At 35.1% G+C, this 26,255-nt stretch overlaps 1 protein-coding gene across 1 annotated transcript in view; it reads left to right on the top strand.

The window, feature by feature from the left end:
• Window positions 1-6,002: 6,002 nt before the first annotated feature.
• Window positions 6,003-26,255, top strand: part of LOC145296117 (HEAT repeat-containing protein 1-like) — a 139,487-nt gene continuing 119,234 nt past the window's right edge. The window contains exons 1-6 of the mRNA XM_080142263.1: window positions 6,003-6,088; window positions 12,792-12,942; window positions 17,237-17,453; window positions 20,878-21,016; window positions 23,498-23,599; window positions 24,256-24,513. Of these exons, the coding sequence (XP_079998389.1) occupies window positions 12,798-12,942; window positions 17,237-17,453; window positions 20,878-21,016; window positions 23,498-23,599; window positions 24,256-24,513 (861 nt within the window). The 5' untranslated portion in view covers window positions 6,003-6,088; window positions 12,792-12,797. The remainder of the gene's footprint in view (window positions 6,089-12,791; window positions 12,943-17,236; window positions 17,454-20,877; window positions 21,017-23,497; window positions 23,600-24,255; window positions 24,514-26,255) is intronic.

The following is a 26,255-nucleotide window of genomic DNA, read 5'->3' as shown; positions in this document are numbered from 1 at the left end:
TGTCATGCATGTGTTTTTATTTTTGCCAGGGCTATCAAGGGTATTTTTTATTGTGACACCACCACTAGATAGGTAGCCTACTATGGCTTAAGAGAGGCCCATATACCCTCAAGAGAAGAGTAGACTGCACCAGTTTCCCAACTTGGTATTTTACCTTGCGGTACATACAGCGCCTCGCTTTCCCAAATGGTCACCTACCCGGTACTGGCCAGGCTCAATGTTGCTTAACTTTGGTGATCTGGCAAGAACCGGTGTGTCAATGTGATTATGCCGTATATGACTCTAACCCTAACCCAAGTACCTCACCAGAGAAACAAACAATACATCTCCGTTTTCTCTTTGTGGAAGTATCAATTAAGAAAAAACCCTGCTACTCCTCTTGTCTTCTTAGGTGACTTAATTAGTCCACAGGGAATTACACCCCTTCTCAAAGAAAATCTTTGGTCACCAATCGCAACGTTTCTTATTTAATTATTATGCGTGAATATTCTTTCTCTCTTATTTGTTTGAAAATGAAAGTAAATGACCTGAATAATGATGTAGATGATTAAAAAAAATATCTATTGTTAATTTTAGTTAGTTTTAAAGGTAATGATATTAGGTTGGTGTAAAAATAAAGTTTTTTGACATGAAGTTGAACGTCAAAAAAACGACATTATTTTTGCATCAACCTAATACTATGGTTGTCTTCAGACTGGAAAAATTATGAGGTTCAATCGTAAATTTCAGTCAGCCGAAACACTTTAACAAAGTGAAAAAGATAGCTTATTGGTGCATGACTCCATTGATTGTGGATGCATATAGTTCTTTCCAACCAATCTATAATATGGTTGTCTTCAAGTCCAACGTAAACAAGTTTCTGATGAAGCGTTCCACTTAAGTTAACAAATTTACCGAACTTCCATTACTATCGATTACTATTTTGCCCTTTTGACTACTGTACACTCTTTAACCCTTATCCTTGAGTGGCATCTCGGCTTTGATAAGTGGTGACGCCTATGTAAAAAAAAAAAAAACGTTCACCATTTACTGAACACTGGCTTATTGGTGCATGATCCCGTGGTTACGATTCCATTGATTGTGGATGCATCTAGTTCACCATTTACTGGACACTGGCTGACCAGGCACTGCGTTCTTAGACTACTTTTGTTATGAGTGCAAATCATTTGTAGTTCCAGCTGTTGTGGGGTGTTGTAGATAAGCTCTTTCAGTTTTTGACAGGCTATGGATACCCACCATGGGGGTGTCTGCGCGCAGTGGTGTATCTAGGGTATGGCAGGCATGGCCCGTGCCATGGGCGCCACTCTGACATGGGCGCAAAAATTGCTTGACAAAAATTAAAATTAGTAGTTAGGTATATCTAAGGTATAAATTATTAAGAAGGGGCGCACATTCAAACTTTGCCATGGGCGCCATTTTACATAGGTACGCCACTGTCTGCGCATGAAATTTTTTGTAGCAAAAAGTGTGCAAACTCCAACCACACCTTCTTGAGTCCACATTATTGCTAGTGGCACATGGAGTGTATGTTTAGGACGACTGGAAACAAATGCCGAGATGAGTGGAGAGCACATACAGCGCCTACAATTCCCAAATGGTCACCGATCTGGTACTAACCAGGCTCAATGTTGCTTAACTTTGGTGATCTGACGAGAACCAGTGTGTCAACGCAATTTTGCCGTGTTGTATATAATGAGTGTATATATATCACTAACAACAGGACTTCTTTTTGGTTTTCCTCATTTATTCTCATTTTCACAAATGACAAGTGTGCATATACGTCTATCCGACTGACACAAGTTCAAGACTTGAGTATAACCAGTTTTGCTAACAGACATTTAAAAATGGTGCAGAAAAATAGTTTTCATGATACGAAGAAATAACTTTTTCAAAAAGTGGGGATCACTTTTCTATATAACTTTATGTAAAATGAGCACCCACTTTCTGGCCACCTCGTGATAATTTTTTTTGTTTGTTTTAAATTTGCCGCAAACAAGTAGTTTTCCGGATATTAAGCAATGTAATTCCTTATGTTATCAGTGGTTGCCATTTCTGTGCGCATATTGCTTAATATCCAGAGACCTATTTATTTTCGGCAAATGTAAATGAGATATTCGTTTTCAGCATACTCGAAAACCTCTAAAAGTCGTCATTTTAAGGGCGATTGTGAAGGCGGAAAATTAAGTAAAAATTTACCAAAAAAGAACAAAAAACAAAAAAAATATCCCGAGATGGCCAGAAAGTGGGTGCTCATTTTACGTTAACCCAAAATATTTTATTAAATAGAAAAGCAAATACAATAAATGAAGACTGTGCGTGCACGTCAGTCCGACTGCCATGAGTTCAAGACTCGTGCATAACCTGCTTTCTAATACCTACAAACATATTCTTCCGATAAGTGGAGGAGTTCATTATTATCCGTAGGGTGGATACATCACAACAGAAATAAAAATGAACGCATACCTTTTCTTATAAGTGAAGATGACAGACAGAGAAAATATTAATTTATTTATTGCGGACTATTATCCTCATCGTTCTTAGAAGTTGTTTCAAAACGTTTTGACCAACTATTCCTCTGGTCTTCGTCAGGTGGTAACTGTGACGGGATAGGAACTCTGAATCTCCTAACCGCATCCACAGCAATTACTGCCATCCATAGTTGTTATCGTCTCACCGCATTTTTGGCCAAGTAAGCCTCTGGCCGGCTTTTGGGTAGGATTAAAACCGCTATCTTCAGACAATTCTTACCTGGATAATAAGTCCGCAATAAATAAATTAATAAATAATACTCATCTCAATAATGAATTCCAATTAAATAATAGAGAAAATACTGTTGTATTATCTGGTCTATATATAATGCGCATTCATGCGCGTCTAGTCTATAAATATATGTGTGTAAAACCGATGCTCCTGTATCGTCTAGTGGTTAGAAATATTTGTTGTGTGTGCGTGTGTTTGCACATATTCAAACATGGACAAGGTAACAGTCATTAGTTCAGGACAGGTTCAACAAACATGGTACGTAAGCACACAATGGCCGTTTGATAACAGACTACTAACCCTAGGTTGGAGCTCTCTTCATATCTTTTAAATTGCAAGAAAACATTTTACTAATTTTCTAAATATTTAAAATATATTCATATCAAAATATTTTATTTCAAAAAAGTAATTTAAAATTTCATAGTTTACATTTCTATAAATAATTTTCTAAATATTGAAAATATATTCATATCGAAATATTTTATTTCAAAAAAGTAATTTAAAATTTCATAGTTTACATTTCTATAAACAATTTTCTAAATATTGAAAATATATTCATATGGAAATATTTTATTTCAAAAAAGTAATTTAAAATTTCATAGTTTACATTTCTATAAATAATTTTCTAAATATTGAAAATATATTCATATCGAAATATTTTATTTCAAAAAAGTAATTTAAAATTTCATAGTTTACATTTCTATAAATAATTTTCTAAATATTTAAAATATATGGAAATAATTTAAGATTTTCACAAATTTTATCACATAATTACATGGTGTACAGGTTCGAGTTCTCAGCACTTTTATCAGATTGACATGATGATCTGTATTGCATTCATTTCAAATCATTGCCTCCCATAATTGTTATCTCACCACGTGTTGGCCAACTAATCCTCTGGCCTACTTTGGGTAAGATTGAAACCGCTATCTCCAGACAGTGCTCACCTAGAACCGTAGAGACTCAACGCCTTTACCCAATACGCCATATGATGACTTAGCTGAAAATTGGTGAAAGAACAACTATGGTGATAAAAATAATCGGTGCTTATTCAGATTGGCACTTATGGCAGCAATTAAAAGTAAAGAAAATACAGAAAAGTCATATTCCAAAAATTACGTAATTTAGTCAGGTAGTTTTTTTTTTTTTAATTTTTTATTCAAGAAACTTAAATTTTTTGACTAAGCGAATTCATTCATATCTTGTCGCTCCATCTCTTCAACCAGCGGCGTGCGGTTTCATTACCAACACTGAGGTCTTCGTCTGTGCAGTTGGGCCCCAGTGGGCAAGATGTTAAAATGTGCTCGATGGTCTGAACTTGGGCACCACAGGGGCATTCAGCAGTTGTAGAGTAACCCCACATGAGGAGGTTGTCGCCAGTTTTTGCAACTTTTGCCCTTGCCCTATTCAGAGTGACCCACTCCGAACGGGACAGGTGTGTGCCAGGTGGTAAGGTTTCACTGGGCTCTGGCAGTGCTATATTTGTAGACTGAGGGTCTACCTCTCTCCACATCTGCAGCCGGTAAGAGGATGTAGGAATTGAGCATAATGAAATCTGATAAAATAAATAAGGAAATGATAACTAAAATCAAAGTATCGATGTGAAAAATCAGCCTTATGTTAAATACAGATTTTAATAAAATCACTAACAATCATAAATTTTGATTTTCTTAGTAAAAGAAAAAAACGGTAAAATTTTATATTAAGGCCCGTCTCACGTTTGTATATAAAATATTTTTTTTGTAGATTTTTGGTGTGCTAAAAACGAATCTGCAAACTGTTTCTGCCGCAAAAAATAGTTTACATGATATTAAGAAATTACTTTTTCGAAAAGTGGGTGATCACTTTTCCATGTAAATTTAACTTAAAATGAGTACCCACTTTCTGGCCACCTGAGAGAGGGGCATTTAGAGAGAGGGGGAGTGTTTACTGGCTAAAAGTTTTTTTTTTTCGATTTCTTTTTCTGTTTTTATCTTTCAATAAAGACACGAGGAAATTAAAAAATAAAGAAAAATCAGTATTATTTTACTTTAAGGCTCGTCTCACATTCGTATAGAAAAATAGGTTTTTTGTAGTTTTCGGTGTGCTTTAAAAGAATATGGTAACCGTTTCTGTCGCAAATTTACCGTTTGTATGGTATTAACCCCTTAACTCTGGGACTATTTTCCATTTCACAGCCCAGCCTTCGTTTACGCTATGCGTGAGCATAAACGAAGGCTGTTAAATGTGCACTCGCGTACCAAACTGCCTTTTCACAAGTAATATTGGCGAAAAATTAAAATTAGACGAAAAACAAGTAGTTGTCCAAATATTAAACCATGTAATTCTATGTTATCAGAGGTGGCCATTTTGTACGCGCATATGGCCGACGTGAAAACATAGAATTACATGGTTTAATATTTGGAAAACTACTTGTTTTTCGACTACGTACGGTACGCGAGTGCACATTTAACTGCCTTCGTTTATGCTCATGCGTAGCATAAACGAAGGCTGGGCTGTGAAATGACAACTCCCAGAGTTCAGGGGTTAATGCCATGTTAAAGAAATCAAACAAACAAAAAAATTTTTAGCCGATAAACACAAAAAATGCCTCCTCTCTAGGGTGGCCAGAAAGTGGATGCTCATTTTAAGTTAAATTTACATGGAAAAGTGATCACTCACTTTTCGAAAAAGTAATTTCTTCATATCATGAAAACTATCTTTTTTTTTTTTTTTTTTTTTTTTGCGACGGAAACGGTTTGAAGATTCGTTTTTAGCACACCGAAATCTACAAAAAGAATATTTTGTTATATACGAACGTGAAACGCCAAACGGCGGGTCTTAAAGTAAAATGACACCAAAAAAACTACTTGATCGATTTACGTAATTTTTGGGATGTGACATCTTCATTCTGTAATGAATACGTACATAATATACCATTTTTTTGTATTTTCTTTACTTATAATTGCTGCTTTAAGTGGAAATGAGATAAGCACTAAATTACATAACATTGGAATGTTTAGCTTTTCTCCGCTTTTAATAAAGATTGTAAAATCAATATTGCTTTTACAGCAGATACTTTCGTATCTACATTAAAAACTATATTTCAGAAGACGATGTTATTGAATGATTCTAATTAGTTTAACAAAATAATATTAAACTTAGTTTGTAGTCTATTTTATCTCGGATAATATCTGAAAATTATTTATAAAAAAAAAAAAAATAAATAAATAATAATAATTATGAAATTGGCTACGAAACAGTGGGATAATAATCTGAGATTAGCTGTATAGAAGTGTTTACTCCACGTGAGGAGTTATTTTGTTTGTTATATTGTTTAAGTCAAAATGTAAGTATGGTTTTATATTTATTTATTTTATTGCAGCTGAGATCTTTTGGAAAATCAACTTACAATTATTATATGATTCTTGGAGTCATTGTTTTATCATTTCTTTCGTGTATTTTGAACAAATTTTCTTATTCTCTCTCTTCCACGTGTGTTACTGTTCGTTCTATAAGTTTTTGTATTAGCCGGGCGACGGGCGTCCCAAAACTCGCCTTTCAGATTATTTTTTCGATTTGTAGTTTTAAACACTTCCATATCAGATGTCGGAATAAAGTAATATATATATATATATATATATATATATATATATATATATATATATATATATATATATATATATATATATATATATAAGCGTACTTCTACAGTTTATCGCCGAAAATGGAGACGCCATTTTATTCGGGCACCTGTCATTAAAATCAAAGGGAGAAATCAGTATTTTAAACTATGACCGAAGTAGGAAACAAAATAAAAATAATTAAAAAAAAATATATATAAAATTAGGTGCTAATGCAGAGAGTGGTCCCGCTGCTGCGCTATTTTATTTTATTTTTTAGATCGTATTTCCACGTTTTGGTACTAGTGCAGAGAGTGATCCGGCCCTGGCAATGTTTTCAATATAATTGTTCCAACTCATGTTTCCTGTGAACGTTAGGCCAAGCAGTTTGAAAGATGTACTCTCAAATAATAACGTTATTATTTAAAAAGCCATTCTTAACATGGGGAGGGGAAGGTGTTTTGTACCTATTCTATACTTCAACCTTACAATTAAATAAAAAAACATGTCATAAAACTTTAATTAAACTTGGAAATACGATTTAAAAAATAGCGCGGATCACTCTGCACTGCACTAGCACCAAAGTGTTTTGTTTTTTATTCAGTTGTAAGGTTAAAGTACAGAATAGGTACAAAACACCCTCCCCTCCCCATGTTAAGAATGGCTTTTTAAATAATAACGTTATTATTTGAGAGTACATCTTTCAAACTGCTTGGCCTAACGTTCACAGGAAACATGAGTTGGAACAATTATATTGAAAACATTGCCAGGGCCGCTGCGAAAAAGGTAGGCTCTCTCTACCGTGCTAGAAAACTACTGACACCTGAAAGTATCCTGTACCTCTATAAGGCCACCATTCGCCCATGTTTGGAGTATTGTTGTCACATTTGGGCTGGTGCATCTGCTACTAGTCTCTCGCTCCTAGACAAGGTTCAAAAAAGAGTCGCCAATCTGATAGGCGCTTAACTGGCACCTAAGCTTCAGCCTCTGTCCCATTGACGAAACGTTGTATCCCTCTGCCTGTTCTACAAGTATTTTAATGGTGAATGCTCTGACGAACTGCAGACACTTGTGCCCCCACGACGTAGACACCCTCGACAAACCCGACAGGCAGCTAAATCCCACCCCCACACAGTAGAGATCACTAGATGTAAAAGATCTTTCTACTCCAGTAGTTTCTTTCCCAGAACAGCTCAACTCTGAAATTCAATTCCAGGTTCCTGCTTCCCTAACTGTACTGACATGCAGAAGTTCAAGTGTAACGTGAACCGACATCTTGCTGCCGATATCCCAACATAGTGCCCCAGTAGTTACTGCCCCTGATAGTAGCCCCCTACACCAAAGTGGCAATGTGCCTTGTTTGGGGTGAAAATGTAATAAAAAAAAAAAATTATTTCAACACGGATCACTCTCTGCATGAGTACCCAAAATTGTTTTATTAAAATTATATTTTCTTACACAGACGTTTCAATAAATGTCTTTACAATAATATTTTAATATATTTTTATACAATAAATGTTTGGTTTTCAAATGGCGCTCGCCCAGTTTAAATAATTATTAATATGAAATTTTAATTTTCTGTTTTTAATAATAAAATATACGCTTCATGAAAAACTTTCCTGTTTTTTTTTTCATTAATTAAATCGAAACGGATATTTGTTCTCTTTCACTTTATTTACTTTTTTTTCATAGTTCTTTCCGGAAGTAATTAGTATCTAGTTTAATTTAATTTATTTCCTACTTCGGCCATAGTTTAAAATACTGATTTCTTCCTTTGATTCCAACGACAGGTGCCCCCCCCCCCCAAAAAAAAAGGCGTCACCATTTCCGGTGATAAACTGTAGAAGTACCAATATGTAAAGATTTTAGTAATTTTAACAAAAACCAAACAAACAAAAAAGCCCCCCCACCCCCCAAAAAAAATAATGACGGTATTATTTCTGCAGTGTATGTACCGTGCTTTATATATTTTTTTGTATATATATATATATATATATATATATATATATATATAATATATTTATTTTATTTATTTTTTTTTTTTTACGAGAGTACTATTTCCCATGTTAAGAACAGTTTTCGGAAATAAACACTCCCAACCGTCCCATGTTAAGGACGGCTTTCGAGGTTGGAGGTGTTTATTCCAAAAGCTGTTCTTAGGGTGGGTGAATCTTGTTCAGGTTCGCCCAAATAATTTGTTACCAAAAGCAAGATAAGTAACTCTTCTATCTGGATAAGTCTTTTGTGTGTGTGTGTTTGTTTTAGCTTTTAGTTTAATACACAACTAATGTCAGCTCTGTTGTAGATGATCACATCCCTCATCAAAATTATAAAAAAAATACTGGTGCTCACAACTGTGTTCAGCTTCTGTTTTGTCTCCACTTGGATCTTCTTCGACCACTTTGTTGTATCAGTTAAGATAAAAATGAAATGTAATAAGTTCTCAGATGTACCTCTTCGTTGTACAGTATGTCGATACTCTATGGCTGACTGGGATAGTATCCGTACATTTATATCAGATCTACCTCTGTGTTCCATGTTTAAAAAGGATGTGTCCTCTATAGTATCTGACCTGACGGAATGGTTAATTGAAAATATAGACTGTTTCATACTCTTGAAAAAGTTCCAGCAAAAACCTAATAACCAGCCGTGGTTCTCTCCAGAACGTGCTGCTGCCATTGCGCACAGAAATCACCTTTTTCATTGCTTCCAACATAACAGATGTACTGAGATTAAAGCCGCTTTCAGGACTGCCAGCAACTACTGTAAAAAGGTAATAAAGAACGCAAAAGAGCTGTATGCTCAGTCCGTTAAGTCCAAAGTAGCTGAGCAGCGGCTTCGTTCCCACCAGTTTTGGCAAATACCAAACAGGATCCTGAACAGAAGCGTGTGCTCTATCCCAACCATCATCAATGGACCTGAAGTAATCTCGTCAGCATCAGACAAAGCCAAACTCTTTGTCAAGAACTTTGCAGCTAATTCTACCCTTTGCGATCAAAGCCGCCAATCCCCAATATTTCCTCCTGTATCAGAAAACATGCTATGTGATATACAAATTTCTGTACGTGATATTACCAAGCTAATCAAAAACCTTGATTCCAGTAAAGCAACTGGCCCTGACGGTATTCCAATTACAGCACTAAAAAAGCTTTAACCAGAACTAGCGCCCATACTTACAAAACTGTTTAAACGATGTCTTAAGGAGAATTGCTTCCCATCACTTTGGAAAATCTCATCAATATGCCCTGTATTTAAGAATTCAGGTGATCGCTCATCTCCCTCTCAGTACAGGCCAATAAATCTCCTGTGCGTCATGAGTAAGTTGCTGGAATCTGTGTTAAATAGAGAAGTAATCAACCATCTCAGCAAAAATAACCTTCTTAGTGACACGCAATATGGTTTCCGTTCTGCTAGATCTACAGCAGATGTGCTTACAGTTATATCTCATGGGATTAGCAAATCTCGATGGAAGCTACCTTTCTAGGGCAATTGCTCTTGACATATCAAAGGCCTTTGGCATAAAGGTTTACTTCACAAAATCTCCATCTACGGTATAGCTGGAAATGTTTTCTCAATTATTAAATTATTCTCACTGATAGATTCATAAGATAGTGGTTAATGAACAGAAATCAGAAGCCCACAGTGTTAATGCTGGAGTCCCTCAGTCTTCCAAATCACATCCTTACATCATTTGTAGACATTTATGCTGATGAGACTACTATCTATAGTAGCACATCTAAGACCGTAAATGACCAAGTTCTCTCCGATTCTCTCTCCTCTGATCTTGAGCAAGTGGTACAATGGGGAAAGAGGTGGCTTGTTACTTTTCATGCATCTAAAACCAAGCTTTTATCTTTACATCATCAACGCTCTGATCCCCATCTGGCATCAATTGAAATAAATGGCTCTCGTCTTGGGGAGGGCTCATGTTTTGACAAGCTTCTGGGGTTGACATTTACTCCTGATCTGAAATGGAACACATACATTAAATCTGTTGCCAAGGCCACTGGAAAAATGGTGGGATCCTTCTATCGATCCAGTAGATATCTCACTGCTGATGCAATTCTCTATCTATATAAGAGCCAGGTACGTTCAAAGATGGAGTACTGTTTCTACATATGGACAGGAGCTGCTAAAAAGGACTTATCCTGCCTTGATAGAGTTCAAAATAGACTTTGTATCCTCGTAGGGGATGTCCCTTCCTCTTCCCTGCAACTTTATTCTCACAGAAGAGATGTTGTGAGTTTGTCTGCTTTATCGTTATTTTCATGGAAAGTGCTCGCCTGAGCTTCAATCTATGGTTCCCCCCCCTCGCCAAACTTTCACAAGAAACACCCGTCTAGCAGAAAACACTATCAATAATTTCCCCCACTCTTTATCTGTGCCTAAAACTAAACGTAGATTCCATGAACAAAGCTTCTTTCTTAGAACTGCACGCCTATTGTCTTCCATTTTCCTGCTACAATATGGTTGTCTTCAAGTCTAACATAAACAAGTTTTGATGAGCCGTTTCATATGAGTTAACAAATTTACCAAATTTCCATTACTAACGATTATTTTATTGTCCAATTGTCTACTGTACACGCTTTAACCCTTATCCTCGAGTAGCCTCTTGGCCGTGATAAGTGGTGATGGGGGAAAAAGGAAAAAAAGTTACTGGCAAATGCTTTTGCCCGCTTGACCACGATGACTTAGGACAGTATGACCATTATGCATCTGGATTCCTGTTCTTTCAATCGATACCATATTCATAGTGGTTCGATTTTTTATTATTTTACTTTTAGCTGGACATGCAAACACACATACATACAGGCAGATGTTTACCCTCTATATAAGAGACTAACGGAGGTGCCTGGCATTGCTCGGGTGTTTGTCTGTGTGAAAGAAAAAAATAGTTTTGGTAGGGGAGTAGGCTCGACCCGAAATGGTTAAACGACCGTCAATCTGTGTTTTTCTAGTCAAACATTCACGCCATAGTAGTAGAGAAAATGAAATCACAGCACGAATTTTGTAGCATAAAAGTCACTGAAATAAAGGATACAGTCGACCTCGTTTCGTAAATCGGACATATTATAATCTAGGGAGTATATAAAAAGTTCTAAGCATGAGTACCCCTTCCCACCCACCTCTGAGCGCCACCCCTCCAAAAGCCGTTGCTGGACATACAAAAAAAAATGCACACACACACACACACACACACACACACTTTCGCTTTTATATTATAGAATCCTGGGGGGTGGGGGGTTCATCCAGTATTACCTGGTCGTAAAATACGGTTAAATAAAAAAAATGAGACTTGGGTATCCTTAGCCGGAAGCGAAGTTGAGAGCAGAATTTTGTAAGCAAAAATAAAGAAAAAAATGCTGTGTGGTGGACGCAAACTTGCAAGAGTGAAGTTCATAAGCAAACGCATTATTGAATGAACCACGACGACACGTGGTGACGTTGCTAGCTTAGCTTTTTGAAACAAAACAACGAATCGACCGTTCGTCCGTGCGTGTGCGATTTACAAACTGCGTTGAAAGCAAGGTTTTTACCTAACCCCACCCCCCCTTAAACAAAATAACATTTCTACATGAAATAATTAGCAATGTTTTTTTTTTTGTTTTTCCCCCCCTAAATTTTGGATATTATGTATCCGAGAGATTGCTTTTCTAACGGGGCCATGTTTGTGGTGTTTCGATGCGGACGACAAAAGTTTTTAGCGGACACTCAAACACACACAGCTGAGATTTCTATTTTTTTTTTTTTTTTTTTTTTCGCGTTCATCCTAACAAAGCATATTGCCGCGTGGACGTAAGGGGCTACTAATTGGGACCATGCTTAGGAAAGATTAGCAAGATGTTGGTTTACGTTACATTTAAACTTCTGCATATCAGTACAGCCAGAGAAGCAAGTAGCAGGAAGGGAATTCCAAAGTCCAGCTGTCTGAAGGAAGAAACTATTAGAATAGAAAACTTTCTGGCATTTAGGAACCTTAACAGTCGGGTGAGGTTTTGTTGCGAAGTGGGTTTGTCGGGGATATGTACGTTGAAAGAGTACAAGTGCAACAGAACACATTCAATTAAAATATTAAATGCGGTGATGGGACAGGGGTTGGAGTTTAGTTGATAAAGTGGGGCCTATTTTTTTTTTTACCTCTGTCCAAGAGGGAGGGAGGAGGGGCTAGTGGTAGATGTACCAGCCCAGATGTGGCAACAATACTCTGTACATGGGTGAATGGTGGCCTTGTAGAGGTATAGGATACTCCCAGGTGTGAGTAGTTTTCTAGCTTGATAGAGGGAACCCATCTTTGCAGCAGCCTTCACAATGTCCTTAATGTATTTGTCCCAGTTCATATTGCCCGTGAATGTTAGGTCGAAGAGTTTAATAGAAGATGATGAGACTAAAACATGTTTTTTTTTTTGTTTTTTTTTTTTTTTTTTCTAGATCAGAATGACATCGTTACAGCGGCAACTTGAAAGACTTCGTCTACCTCAGACAAAGGTCATCCAATCATATGATCAAAAGAAGAAAGTGACTTTACTCTTTGATAAAGGCGAAGCTGCCAATATTGAAAAGAAAACATTTTATGAAATTGGTAAGTTTATTTCAAACCTCAATGTCAGCTCTGCTAGATAATAAAAAAAAAATCTTTTGCATGAATAATGAAGGAAGTTTACAATTTCAGAAACCACTACGTTCATTTTTTTGTGTTGTTTGCATATGGAAAAGTTTTAATCACTTAACTTCTTGATTAATTAATGTTATTAACCTTCTTCTACAAACATTATTGGGTACAGGAGTATATGATCTGCTTGGATTAGATCTGCTGTCTACTCACCAGAATGTAAATGTTGTTTTTGTTACCTGCAGATTATTTCATGGTTGGTGCACCAGCACAATGCTTAAATACTGTCCTGTGCTGCGGCTGAATAGACCAAACCTACAACGACATACATTCACATTAGACCCATTGCATAATCACACGGGTTTTTTTCTCAGAGATGTATCGGCAATCTCCTTTTGCATTTGTGTTCTGCATTCCTGAACGTGCTGCCTCAGAATTGTGTGAATGAACATGTGTCACTGTCACATTTTCAGAGGTTTTGTATTGACGATCATGATGTTCCTAAGTTTTATTCATTTCCTAATTAGCTTAGTAGCCTCTGTTTATTGCTAACGGGTTTATGATCATGGCTTAATAAAATAATTAATGGCAGGTGCTCGTCTGAACTCCAATCTCTGGTCCCTCCTCGCCAATCTTTCATGAAAAACACCCGTCTAGCTGAATCCACTGTGAAAAATTTCCCCCACTCTATATCTGTGCCTAAATCAAAACGTGGATTCCATGAACAAAGCTTCTTTCTTAGAACTGCATGCCTGTGGAACTCTGTTCCGTCTGCCTGCTTCCCACCGGACTACAACTTGGATGTCTTCAAGTCCAATGTTAACAAATTCCTAATGAACCGCCCCCTTAAGTAAACACTTCATCAAATCTCCAAACTAACGTAATGTACTTGCAATAATCCGTATCCCTGAGTGGCTTCCGGGCCTTGATAAGTGGTGATCACTGTGTAAAAAAAAAAAAAAAAAAAAAAAAAAGAAAGAAAAAAGTTATGTATCTCTGGGTATGACTGTTCAAAACACTGCAATTGAATCATAGAAGCTTTGACTCTTCTATTTTTGACATATTTGATTCTGGCTTCTCTTTAAGTGATTATTGACTGCATCTTACATATAACTAGCACAAAATATGACCTTGAAAAATGGTGTGTACTATCCCTGGGTAGGAGATCATCATCATGTCAGGTTTTGTCATGATCAGTCCAGTGGTGTGGGCTGTAGGAGAGTATATATACATAGGCTATAACCTTGACATTGAAAAATGGTGTGCACCATCCCTAGGTAGGGGACCGTCATCATGCCAAGTTTGGTCATGATCAGTCCAGTGGTGTGAGCTGTAAGAGAGTGGTACACGCACATACACACACATGCTGCTATTTTCTATACAGGGTGTCCAAAAAGTCACTGAACTTGACCCCTGATTTTGGTCAAACAATTTCACAACTTGTGTACGTTGTTCAATGCTAATTAATTAATTAAATTCTAAAATATTATCTGTAAAATATTTGAAAAAGAGCAAAAAATAATAATTAATGGTAAAATGACAAGTTTTCAACCATTCAGTGACTTTTTGGACACCCTGTATATAGAAGTAGAGAAAATGTTTCTCTCCTATACTTGTGACTATCAGGTTGCCCGGTCGTAAAATATGCATAAATATTATATTATAAAGATTTTTCTGCATTTTTTTCTTTTTAAATAAGTATAATTCTAAATATGCTGATAGACCCGTAGATCTTCTCAGGTCATCCGTCTAGGAGAAGGAAAACTCTGAAGCTAAACCTAAGGGGAGGAAGGCCTCTCCAGTCTTGGATGACAACCTTCCTAGAGCTGGTGACTCAAACAAATTACCGGTCTGCAAACCTAAACTGCTTAAGGAGTAGATAGGCACTGTCTATCGCCCGGCTTCCATACTCCTTCTTTGCCTTTTAGCTAGGCGTAGAGGTCGAATCACAGGGAGTTGACAGACCTTTAGTGGTCGATCTTGTTTCCTTACTAGGGCAATGAACGCTGTTTTCCCCACTCCTGACACATCTCATTGGGAGTGCTTGAATGCCATAATGCCAGTACAAGTAGATTGGGTTGACCATCGTCTGATGGGTTGAGGGTACCGGATAGACAGTTCCTGGCTGCTGTTCTTGACTGGTAGTACAGGATCCCTAACTCTTCGGTAGCGCTTAGAGTGGCTGCTCCATCAACAGTTGTATAATATCGGGTTGTTTGTAGTGCCATGTCGCACATGGAAAGGGACCCTGGACTCATCCCCGGTGGGCTATCCTGACGCCACAATCCTAGTAGATGGCAGCACAACTGATGGTCTGCTTGTGTTGCATGTCTGGTATTCTGCATAACCACTTGTTCATTCCACATTGTTGTATTCCACATTGTAATCTGAGAAAAAAACGCATCCTAGGGCCACTGTGTCTCGGGATTCTGTATACAGAGATGTAAGTGACAAAGCCAGGCCTGAAAAGGATTTGGTAAAATTGCTTTGAGAAGAGTGGTGACTATGTAGAAAAATTATCGAGCACAAAAGGTTGCTCGTTTTAATGGTACCATTCCCGTCTTTGTAGCTCTTTAACGTTTTAGTTTTTTGGTTAAAAAATAGGTGGTCTTACTGTTAGAATGACCTTCATAAATACCAAGATATGATGTATGACATGTAAAATAAACTGGAAGGTTAGGAAGATCCCTTTCATTCCAATTAATTATAGCAGCTATAAAGCTCATGAAAACAAAGTTTAAAAAATTATCCAGTGAACCAAGTGCAAGAAAAATCAAAAAAATTGCGCTTGAAGGGACAGTTAGAATCCTGTAAAGATCTCTTGACTATAGTCTCTGAAATAGCAAGCGAATGGCATCCGGCAGAATGCTCCATTCCCAGCACAAAAACTAAGTTAAGAAAACTGAAGGAAACAAAAAAGTAAATCTATAATATAAATCTCACCTGTCTGTTTAAATTTATGCATGTATGTCTGCCTGAAACTTTCGGCAGATGTGACAGATTTTCATGAGATCGGTATCGTTTTGAAGCTTGACCCTTCGGACAACAAATATCGAAAAATTGGTGAAAAACATTAATTCCTTCACCCTCAACTGGGCACTTTACTAGAGGGAGGGGGTCACTTTTTTCGCTGATATTTTTTAAAAGTCATTGCCACTTTTCGATTGACTAGCCTTAATTTAAACACACATCACTTTTTTTTTCTTTCACATTCTTTTCCTCCTTCGCGGTTTCGAGCCTGCCTGCCTACTACCACTACCACTTTTTTTTTTGCTCAAAACACACCTCCAAACACCTGGGCAACACCGGGCACCCAGGCTAGTATAATATAAAATATTTTTATGTTGTTGGTTTTTGTTGTATATTATTAGACGAGAAATCATTTTAATTTAAAATCCATTTAGTATTATGCATATAAACTTGAGAAAAGTATGCTCGAGATGTATCAACATGTGAATAAGCAAGATCAAAACCAGATGGCGAGCGAATTTGACCTGATGTCATGTGATTTCGCTTATTCACATAACGTTTTTCTCAAGTTTACATTTGTAATACTAAATTTATTTTAACTCTGATGATACGTCATTTGTTAATATTTAACAAAAGCAACAAAACCATTTTTAATGCCTATATGCTTTTACACTATTAGGACGTAATTTCGGAAATCGTAAAACTGAATTCCACATGAAAACAATGCTATCTATGTATTCCTCGTATTTTTAAGATGATTATATCCGAAAATTACGAAAAGCGATAAGGTAGAAAATTATTTATTAAAGAAAATAAAAAATAGAATTTGAAAAAAAAAAAAAAAACGATCGTAAAACACAGGATATTTTAAAAGGGAGGTAATTTTCTGTTTCGATTTAAACAAGATGGTGGCAATTTTTCACCTGCTACTACGATTAAAGTTGTGTTTTTTTTAATAATTCAGTAATATTATATATTTTTGACTGCATAATTTGGCAGCTACCATTATAACTTATTAAAATTGACCAAAAAATCAGTTGAAACCATTTTTATCTGAAAACTCCATTTACAGACTACAAAATCTCGTCCCAATAGTGTAGAAGTGACTGGAAATTTTCTTGCATGACTTTCTGACGATGATCTTTAATGCTTGTATTTAATATTTATAGGATTTTTTTTTTTTTTTTTTTTTTTTTTTTTTAAGGAAGTACACAAGCTTGGTTTTATTCGATCTTGTGTAAAGATAGTTTCCTTCAATGATGTTTGATTAAAAATGTTTCCGTTTTATTTCCAGGTATAAATGGTTTGAATGAATTGGAAAATTTTGACAAAGATTTTGAACAGTTTGAATTGGACATTTTTGCCGAGACGTCTATTCAAATGAACCGATCTGTGCAGACGCAAGAAGTGAATGAGAAAGTGAACACGGTCATCAAACGCTTCTTGTTGCACGTCTCGCCGTATTTCCTTCTCAAACCAGCACAGAAAGCCATAGAATGGCTTGTTCAGAGGTAAAACCCTTTCTATTGTTTTTGAAAATTTGTCAGAAAAAAAATCGAATGAAAAATAAAAACAAAAATTTTTTTTTTTGATTACTATTTTCTAGTGTTAGGATGATTAATCTGAATCAGGGAAAAATATGATCTTATTCCCCAATTTCAAAAATCAATTCTTTTTTTTTTTATTTTCTTACAGAGCTTTACGGACAATTTTATCTTTATTTTTCGTTTATTAGCAAAATAGGAAAGTTACCAGCCAATTTTATGTGCTTTTTGGAATATGACATCTTTGTTCGGTGACGTACATACATCATAAAATTTTTCTGTTTTTTAACAAGTGTAATTCTAAATATACACCTAATTTATGTTGAAACTTGAACGTATAAACATTCAAATTTCTTTAGATGTTTTTAAATGGCTTTCATTAAAAAAAGAAAGAGTATGTTGTTCTATTAAATTGTTGCTTAAATAATTTGACTTTGTTTTTATTAAAAAAAATAAAGGTTGAAAAGCCATTTTTCATTCAGTTTTGGAAGATTGTCTGTGAAAAAAAAAAAAAAGACACAATCACCAAAAGATAAGTGTTTTATTATTTCTAGTAGCAACTTGGAAAAATCACTCACAAATGCAACTGTTTCACCCACAACGTAAAGCCCTGCTTTATTTTTTTGTGTTGTTTAAAAAATTTTTTCCATTGCTAGTAAGAATGATAAATTGGCAATTTTTTTTTTGTTTCTTTTTTGCTTTGTTTTTTTTTTAATAAAACTAACAAATTTAGGTAACATTAACATTGGAAGAAATGGCACAAGTGGATATATAGAAAAAATGGCACAAAGGAAAAATATAAATGAAAATCTTACAATGCATTTATGAAATCATAATTTTCAATCAGTTATGAGAAAAAGATCAGAGGGACAAATAGTTATAAAAATTGATTTGGGTAATTTAAACCGCCCCACTCCCTCCTGGTACTTTTACTTCTGCGGAAATATATGCATACCTAGTTTTATGGTAATCTGAAAATAAAAAAAGTAACTCTATAGCTAAATATTTAGAAATTTGAAAAGAAAAAAAAAAAAAAAAAAAAGCAATGAAATCGGTGTGGTGGAGAGAGGAGGTATCGTCCCGGCGTTACTATTCTCTGATCTTCTTCAGATGTAGCCTTTCGAACTTGGAGAAACCTATACAGAATTTTAAACTGAATCCTTTATTTATTCTACAGAGGTAGATTGTTCTTGTTCTATCAGCCTTGGGCAAGTTAAAGTGTTAATTATTCTATTATTCTTAGTAATCATCGCCTGTAGTAAAGATCGAACCTTCAATCTCCAGAACAATATCGCATAAAACTAATTGTTAACTAATGTGTTAATCAGTGGAGAAGAAATCCTTCTAGATTGAGGCAATTTTTATTTTTGTTCCTATCCAGAGTGCCTGTTGTTGGGAAGTTGGATTTTCCCTACATTAAAAAACCGACCTTGTGTCAAACTCTTCCCTCGTAGGGAGGCAAGTAAATAGGAACAAAGAATAGCATAATAAGTATCAGTTCTATTCATTCCTGGCTAATTGAACAAGAATAATCTACCCCTTATTTAAAAATTTTTTTTCATTTTATTCTTTTTTGTAAATTTGTAAATTGATCAAGTTTTATTTCTATAAACAAAATCGATTTTAAGTGATTAATGCGAAATCGTAACTTTGAATAATTGTAGAGTTATCTGCCCTTGTTTCTCCAAGATGGCGACATGAGACAGTACTTTTTTTGCTTACCCATAAAATTTGGTTTTCCTAGTTCAAAAATAAAACTATTTGATCAGTTTACGTAATTTTTGGAATATATTTTCGATCCATTATGTATACACACATCATACAGATTTTTTTAAAATTTATTTTTTTTTAATATAGGTGGAATTCTGGACCATAACCATAAATTATTTTTGTTTTTTATCGCTTATGTTTGAATTCATGTTTTGAAACATGAGGCAAATCATAAATCTATGACGTTATGCCAAAACTATGATTATTTTCTTATGGTAACTTTTTTTAAGCTTTATAAGAAACTTCAAAATGGTCGGTTGTTAGAATCTCAAACTGAAGTTCTGAAAGTTTCAGTTTTCAATTCTGACATCCGATTTATTTGTTGGGAATTTATTTTCTACTAGAAGACCGCCCAGCATTGCTCAGTCATAAGATACGCTTAAATATATTTTAATTCATGCAGATTTCATATTTATTATTATAAAGCTAATGCTTTATTGATTATTATATTGTACCCAATATCCTTGGACCTTTATTATTCCTGATATTCATAAATGACCTCCCTGATAAAATTGTGTGTGAGATGGGCATATTTGCTGATGACACACCACGCTCTATAACAGAGGGGAAAGCGAATGAACACATATCCAAGGCAACGGTCGAAACCCAGGAGGAAGACCTCCAGTCTGTAATGGAATGGGGACAAAAAATGGATGGTAACATTTAATACTGCCAAGACTAAGCTTGTTTCCTTTAATAATTACAAGAAACCTTCTCAACCACCAGTAGCTATGGCTAAAGATACATTACCTGAAAGTACTTCGTTCAAATTCTTTGACTTAACGTTCACAGGGAACATGAGTTGGAACAAATACATCGAGAGCATTGCTGTAGCTGCAGCGAGGAAGGTGAGCTCTTTCTACCGTGCTAGAAAGTTACGCCTGAAAGTATGTTGTACCTCTACAAGGCCACCATTCGCCCATGCATGGAGTATTGGTGTTACATTTCGGCTATCGCATCTGCTACTTGTCTCTCACTCCTGGACAGGACTCAAAAAAGAGTCGCCAACCTAATAGGTTCTGAACTGTCATCCAAGCTTCAACTGTTGTCCCATCAACAAAATGATGCATCCTTCTTGCTGTTTGACAAATATTTTAACGGTAGATGCTCTGATGAACTACAAGCCCTTGTACCCCCTCGATGTAAATACCTCCAAGCAGCAAAATTCCACCTCTACACAGTAGAAATCTTTAGATGTCAGTAAGCCTTCTACTTAAATAGTTTCTTCCCCAGAACTGCTAGACTTTGGAATTCATTTCCGGGTTCCTGCTTTCTTAACTGTACTGACATGCAGAAGTTCAACTGCTCAACTCCCTACATAGCATCCTTGCAATTATGTCCCAGATAGTAGCCCTCTACACTAAAGTAGCACTGTGTCTTGTTTGGAGTGAAAATGCAATAAAAAAAAAAATTAAATACATAGTAGTGATTTCAAAAGTTTTAAAAAGAAAAATAACTTAGGTACCATCAGCTAAAATCGAAACCAAAACATTTAGCTGTCAGGTAAGTAATGTATTTAAACACTAATGTATTAGTTACAACATTGAATCTGATCTTCAGTTTGAGGTTCTAATAACGATGTTGGTTTATATATTGAGCTGTGATTTGTTTTTGATTTCAGATTTGATATTCATCTCTACAATGTAAATGATTTGATGAAATGTGTCCTTCCTTATCATGAAGACAAATTGTTTGTCCAAGTCGTGCGACTTCTTGATCTTCAAAAGGATTCCATGTGGGATTGGCTTCTTCCCTTACAGGTCCGTTTATTTATTTATTTTTTTTTTTGAGAAATTTTCATTTTGTTTACATTTCAATTTTATTTTTTCTTTGGTATCACCCGAAGATTAGCAGCAACTCAGGATACTTTTTACCCTCCAATTCAGCCATTCGCATCAAAATCTGAGAAGACATTTTCAGGAATACAGTGAAATGACATTCACAGAATTGTTAATAAATTTCCCAACCCTTTCTGAAATTTAACCATATTTCATACAAATAACCTTCAGCCTATGCTTAGTTCATTAGTTTTTCTTGTGGATTGTTGCATCGTATTGTTAAGAAAAAGAATATGTAATTCGGTTGAATTCTTTCCTGAAATTACTTTTTCTATATAGGAAATCTAGCCTGATGTCATACAAAAAAACTTCAATCTATACTAATGCTCCAACTTTGAGAAGGCATTTTCAATAATACAGTGTGTCCCTCCTCCACTTCCCCTAAAAAAAATGCTACCCATGGAATTATTAATAAAATTTTCAACTCTTTCTTAAATCTAAATACAAATAAACTTCATTCTATGTTTGATTTATATTTCAAACGTTGCATTGACAGCACATCTGGATTACTTCTCACACTTCAGTTATGGTATAGTTTGGGGATGGACGTTATCTTTTAACTCTACAGGTAAAAATTTGGGCCATTCAGGATTACATCTGAGACGATTGCCAAAGTGTCCCCCATATATCATTTAATTTGAACCACTAGACATTAGATGGGATCATTCAAGTGGTATTTAATATATTCAACTGTTCCTCAATGTTAAGTTTCTAACCTAAGTGCTGGATTGGATCCCAATTCTTGGAATTTGGGTATGCATCCCAGGTATGTTTCTTTATATCTCAGCAGGGTGAGGGCCTGGGTTGTGCAACTTTGTATTATCAGAAATAATCAAAAGTCAATTTATGCAAGTTGTATGCCAGAATTGTTCATGTGATTCAAAGATCACAACCATATCGCATAAATAACACTTTGATACTTGAGTCTAGAAATCATTTTTCTTTTTTCCCCATTTCCTCTGCGTCACTATTTTTTAAAAACTTTTACCAACTAAGCTCTATTGCTCACTTGCAGTTTCATTAAATACTTTGCAAGCAAAATCCGATTCTGCATTTTGCTAATTCCTACCTTCTGATGAGAAGGAAAGTGTTTCTTTCGAAACTCCGCGGATTAAGGACAATCTACTTAATTTGTTTCCTTTTTGAGAATTAAATTTTTTTTAACTCTTCTTAAAGTGTTTTAACATGTTTTATTGATTATTTGTTCTTATATATATAACGAACCATTTGATATGTTGTTAAACAATTTTAATTTTTTATAAAATAGCAAAACTTGATTAAGTACTAATTTAATGATCCTAACTACCCAGGCAGTGGTGTAGAAATACTTGGTTTAGAACCCAGGTGCAGGGTTACCCCTCTGTGTATTGATTGGCCTGTGGGTCTCGACAAGTCCTTCATCTAGAAGGCAAACTCCGATAGAAAATCTATACTACTGATCTTATATGTCATCACAGCAAACCACTGGGGAAGAGAGAGGTCTCCTTAGTTCTAGTCGACAACTTTCTTGGAGCTGGTGACCCCCCCCACCCCCCCAAAAGAAAATAACCTTTTTATTCAAAATGTGTTTGAAAATCATTCTAAAAAATTTTTTTTTTTTTCCCCCTTTTCTTAACTTTTTAAAAACTTTTTTAAACTTAAAAGTTTTTAAAATAAAATCTCAGATGAAATGGGGCATAAATTTAATCAAAAGATTTGACAAAAATTGTAAATATGAAATTGATTTTATGCAAAAATTAGAATTTTCCAAACGTAAGTTTTGCACCACATTTATATCCTTTTACAAAAATTAAAAATCAACATATAATCATCCTGAATCTTATGTCTAGAATCCTTACTCCAGTTTTGATCAAAATCCATTCCATGATTTTCATTCTAGAAAATGACTAAAATTTATGCTTTAGAAGAAACTGAAATTCAGGGAATCTTGCATAAGTGTTGTCTAATAACTGCAAATCAAATTTAATGTAAATCTGAAATATTAGAATTTTCAAGTGCGAAGTTACGGTCATATATGCCTCCTCCACCAAGAATTCCTTAAAATACTAAAAAAAAGAAAAACTGAAATTTCAATAATATTTATTAATGTCTAATACCTATTTTAAAATTTTTTACGAAAATCTAAGTTATCTGAATTTTTACGAAGGGCTTCATCATAAAAGCCCACATTTCAACCCTTTACACCTGATATTTTCACAAAGAACTTCTATACCATACCATCTGTTTATTGAACTAAATATATTGCACATTACTCACCTTTATGCCCAACAACTGTGTTTCAAAAATCAAAATGATCAGTTAATTAGTTTGGGTATGAACTCTATACACATGCCTAACTTTATCTATAAACGGAGATTAATCAGTTTTGTTTGTTCTTTTTTTTTTTTTTTTTTTTTTTTTCAGAAAGAAGGCATCCATCTTTCTCGCCAAACTGTGATCAACCATTGCGTCAGTGATGTGAATTTCCTCTCTTTTATTCAAACCATGGTCTCCGATTATGTTCAGGTGAGTTGGCACCTTTGGATACGTTTTTATTTAATTTAAAAAATTCCCCCCCTCCTTCCTTCTCCCCCAACAAAGGAGAGATTGGACCTAGTAATTCACTCCTGTTCGTCTGTTTGCACTTTTCTCAATAACCATGCCTTAGATTTTTTTGAAATTTTGCTCAACCATTAGTCATGGTGAAAGTAGATTTTTGCCAGAACGGATTTTCCGGGATAACTCTGATTGCCCACCTTCACTGGTAGTTTAAAATCAATAAATCAAATTTTTCCAATTCAGATAGCCCGAAATGTTCCAATTTCTTGATTTTAAACTATTGATTTTTAAACTCCCAGTAAAACTAAAATCCTTTAATTTTTTTAAGCCATGGTCATGAAACCGTTAGCAATAGACAGAGGCTACCAAGCCAATTAGGGAATACATAGAACTTAGGAACATCACAATATAGAACTCTGAAAATGTGACAGAATTCTGAGGCAGCATGCAGAAGACAATGCTAGTACAAACAAACACTAGTGTGATTATACTCTATAGCTGGGACTGAAACATGTTTTGCAAATATGTAGCAAAATGATACATATATGAATTTTAATATCTATTACATGTATATTAAATGGGAAATATTTATTCTTCTATATATTTTTTTTTTCTTTTTGCAGCAATATTCTAATTCTCCCCCAACGGAGCCACGTCTTCGACATGTGTTTGTGTTCTACACACAAATTGTGTGTGGAATCTTGCACAGTCACGAACTGTCTGAGAAAATTACTGGTCAAGTGATTCCGTTCATGGGTGAGGGGCTTCGGGGAACCCTTCGCGATTACAGGTCGAGCTCTTTGATGATTTTGGGTCTCATTCTCTCCCGATGCAAACTCACACCAGATGTCCTGAAATCTTTTCTTCGTTCTTTGACGAAGGTGAGTAATTTTTTTTTTTTTTTTTTTTACATAGGCGTCACCACTTATCAAGGCCGATAGGCCACTCAAGGATAAGGTTTAAAGAGTGTACAGTAGTCAAAAGGACAATATAGTAATCGATAGTAATGGAAGTTCGGTAAATTTGTTAACTTAAGTGGAACGGCTCATCAGAAACTTGTTCACGTTGGACTTGAAGACAACCATATTATAGACTGCTGGAAAGCAGGAAAACGGAAGACAATTCCACAGGCGTGCAGTTCTAAGAAAGAAGCTTTGATCATGGAATCTATGTTTAGGTTTAGGCACAGATAAAGAGTGGGGGAAATTATTGATAGTGTTTTCAGCTAGTCGAGTGTTTCTTGTGAAAGTTTGACGAGGGGGGACCATAGATTGAAGCTCAGTCGAACACTTTCCATGAAAATAACGATAAAGCAGACAAACTCACATCTCTTCTGTGAGAATAAAGTTGCAGGGAAGAGGAAGGGACATCCCCTACGAGGCTACGAAGTCTATTTTGAACTCTATCAAGGCAGGATAAGTCCTTTTTAGCAGCTCCTGTCCATATGTGGAAACAGTACTCCATCTTTGGACGTACCTGGCTCTTATATAGATAGAAAATTGCATCAGCAGTGAGATATCTACTGGATCGATAGAAGGATCCGACCATTTTTCCAGCGGCCTTGGCAACAGATTTAATGTACGTATTCCATTTAAGATCAGGAGTAAAGGTCAAGCCCAGAAGCCTGTCAAAACTTGAGGCCTCCCCAAGACGAGAGCCATTCATTTTAATTGATGCCAGATGGAGATCAGAACGTTGATGATTTTTGTGAAGGTAAAAAAAAATGTATAGTTTTTGGCACTTGTGTCATGTCTGGCACTGATGCAAGGGAAATCATTCTGCTTGACTAAGATTTTTTTTTTAATTTCCTTTTCATAAGAGAATTTGAGATGCTAAAACCAGTGCAACCAGGAATTGTACTTTTTACTAAAATGTTGAAGAGAATTGAAAATGTTATTAAAAATAAAATGAAACAATTTTTTTTTAACGTAACAACGTTTATAACATGAATAAAAAAAATGTTAATGTTTTCAACACTATAAAAAAAGAAAGGCATTGACCACTGCTTTTTAAATATTAATTAGAATAATCGGGTTTGTTTTACAATCCACAGAGATTTGAAAAAGTGGTAAAAAAAAAAATCAAATATATAACAAATAAATGTTACCAAATGTAATGTAAGTTACACTTTTACCTTAATAAATGTAAAATGTTTATTCGGCTCAAAAAACATGCAATGCCAACCAGTACAAGAGCACACAGAAAAATGGTTGCAATATATTTGTTATGTAGCCATTTTTTTTTTTTTTGTTTGCATAAGTTGACATTACTGGTTTTTCGAGCCGAATAAACATTTTACCTTAAGTAAAAATGCTAAAAACCTACCCAGTTAGATAGAAGAGTAACTTATCTTGCCTTTGGTAACATTTATTTGTTATACATATTTTTTTTAACCTCTGTGGATTGTAAAACAACTCCGAATAATTTATATATCTATATGTATTTTATGTTTAAAAAGTTCTGTTGAAATAGTTTTTCTTGTACATGAGAAGAAGAGGGAAATTATTTTTGTTTTTAAATTTATTTTATTTTGTTTTTGAATTTATTAATTTTATTTTGTTTTTGAATTTATTTATTTTATTTTGTTTTTGAATTTATTTATTTTATTTTGTTTTTGAATTTA

Source organism: Euprymna scolopes, chromosome 16 (genome assembly GCF_053919585.1).
Source record: "Euprymna scolopes isolate OS-2025 chromosome 16, ASM5391958v1, whole genome shotgun sequence".
Lineage (NCBI taxonomy): Eukaryota > Metazoa > Mollusca > Cephalopoda > Sepiida > Sepiolidae > Euprymna > Euprymna scolopes.
This window is presented reverse-complemented; position numbering and strand designations above follow the sequence as displayed.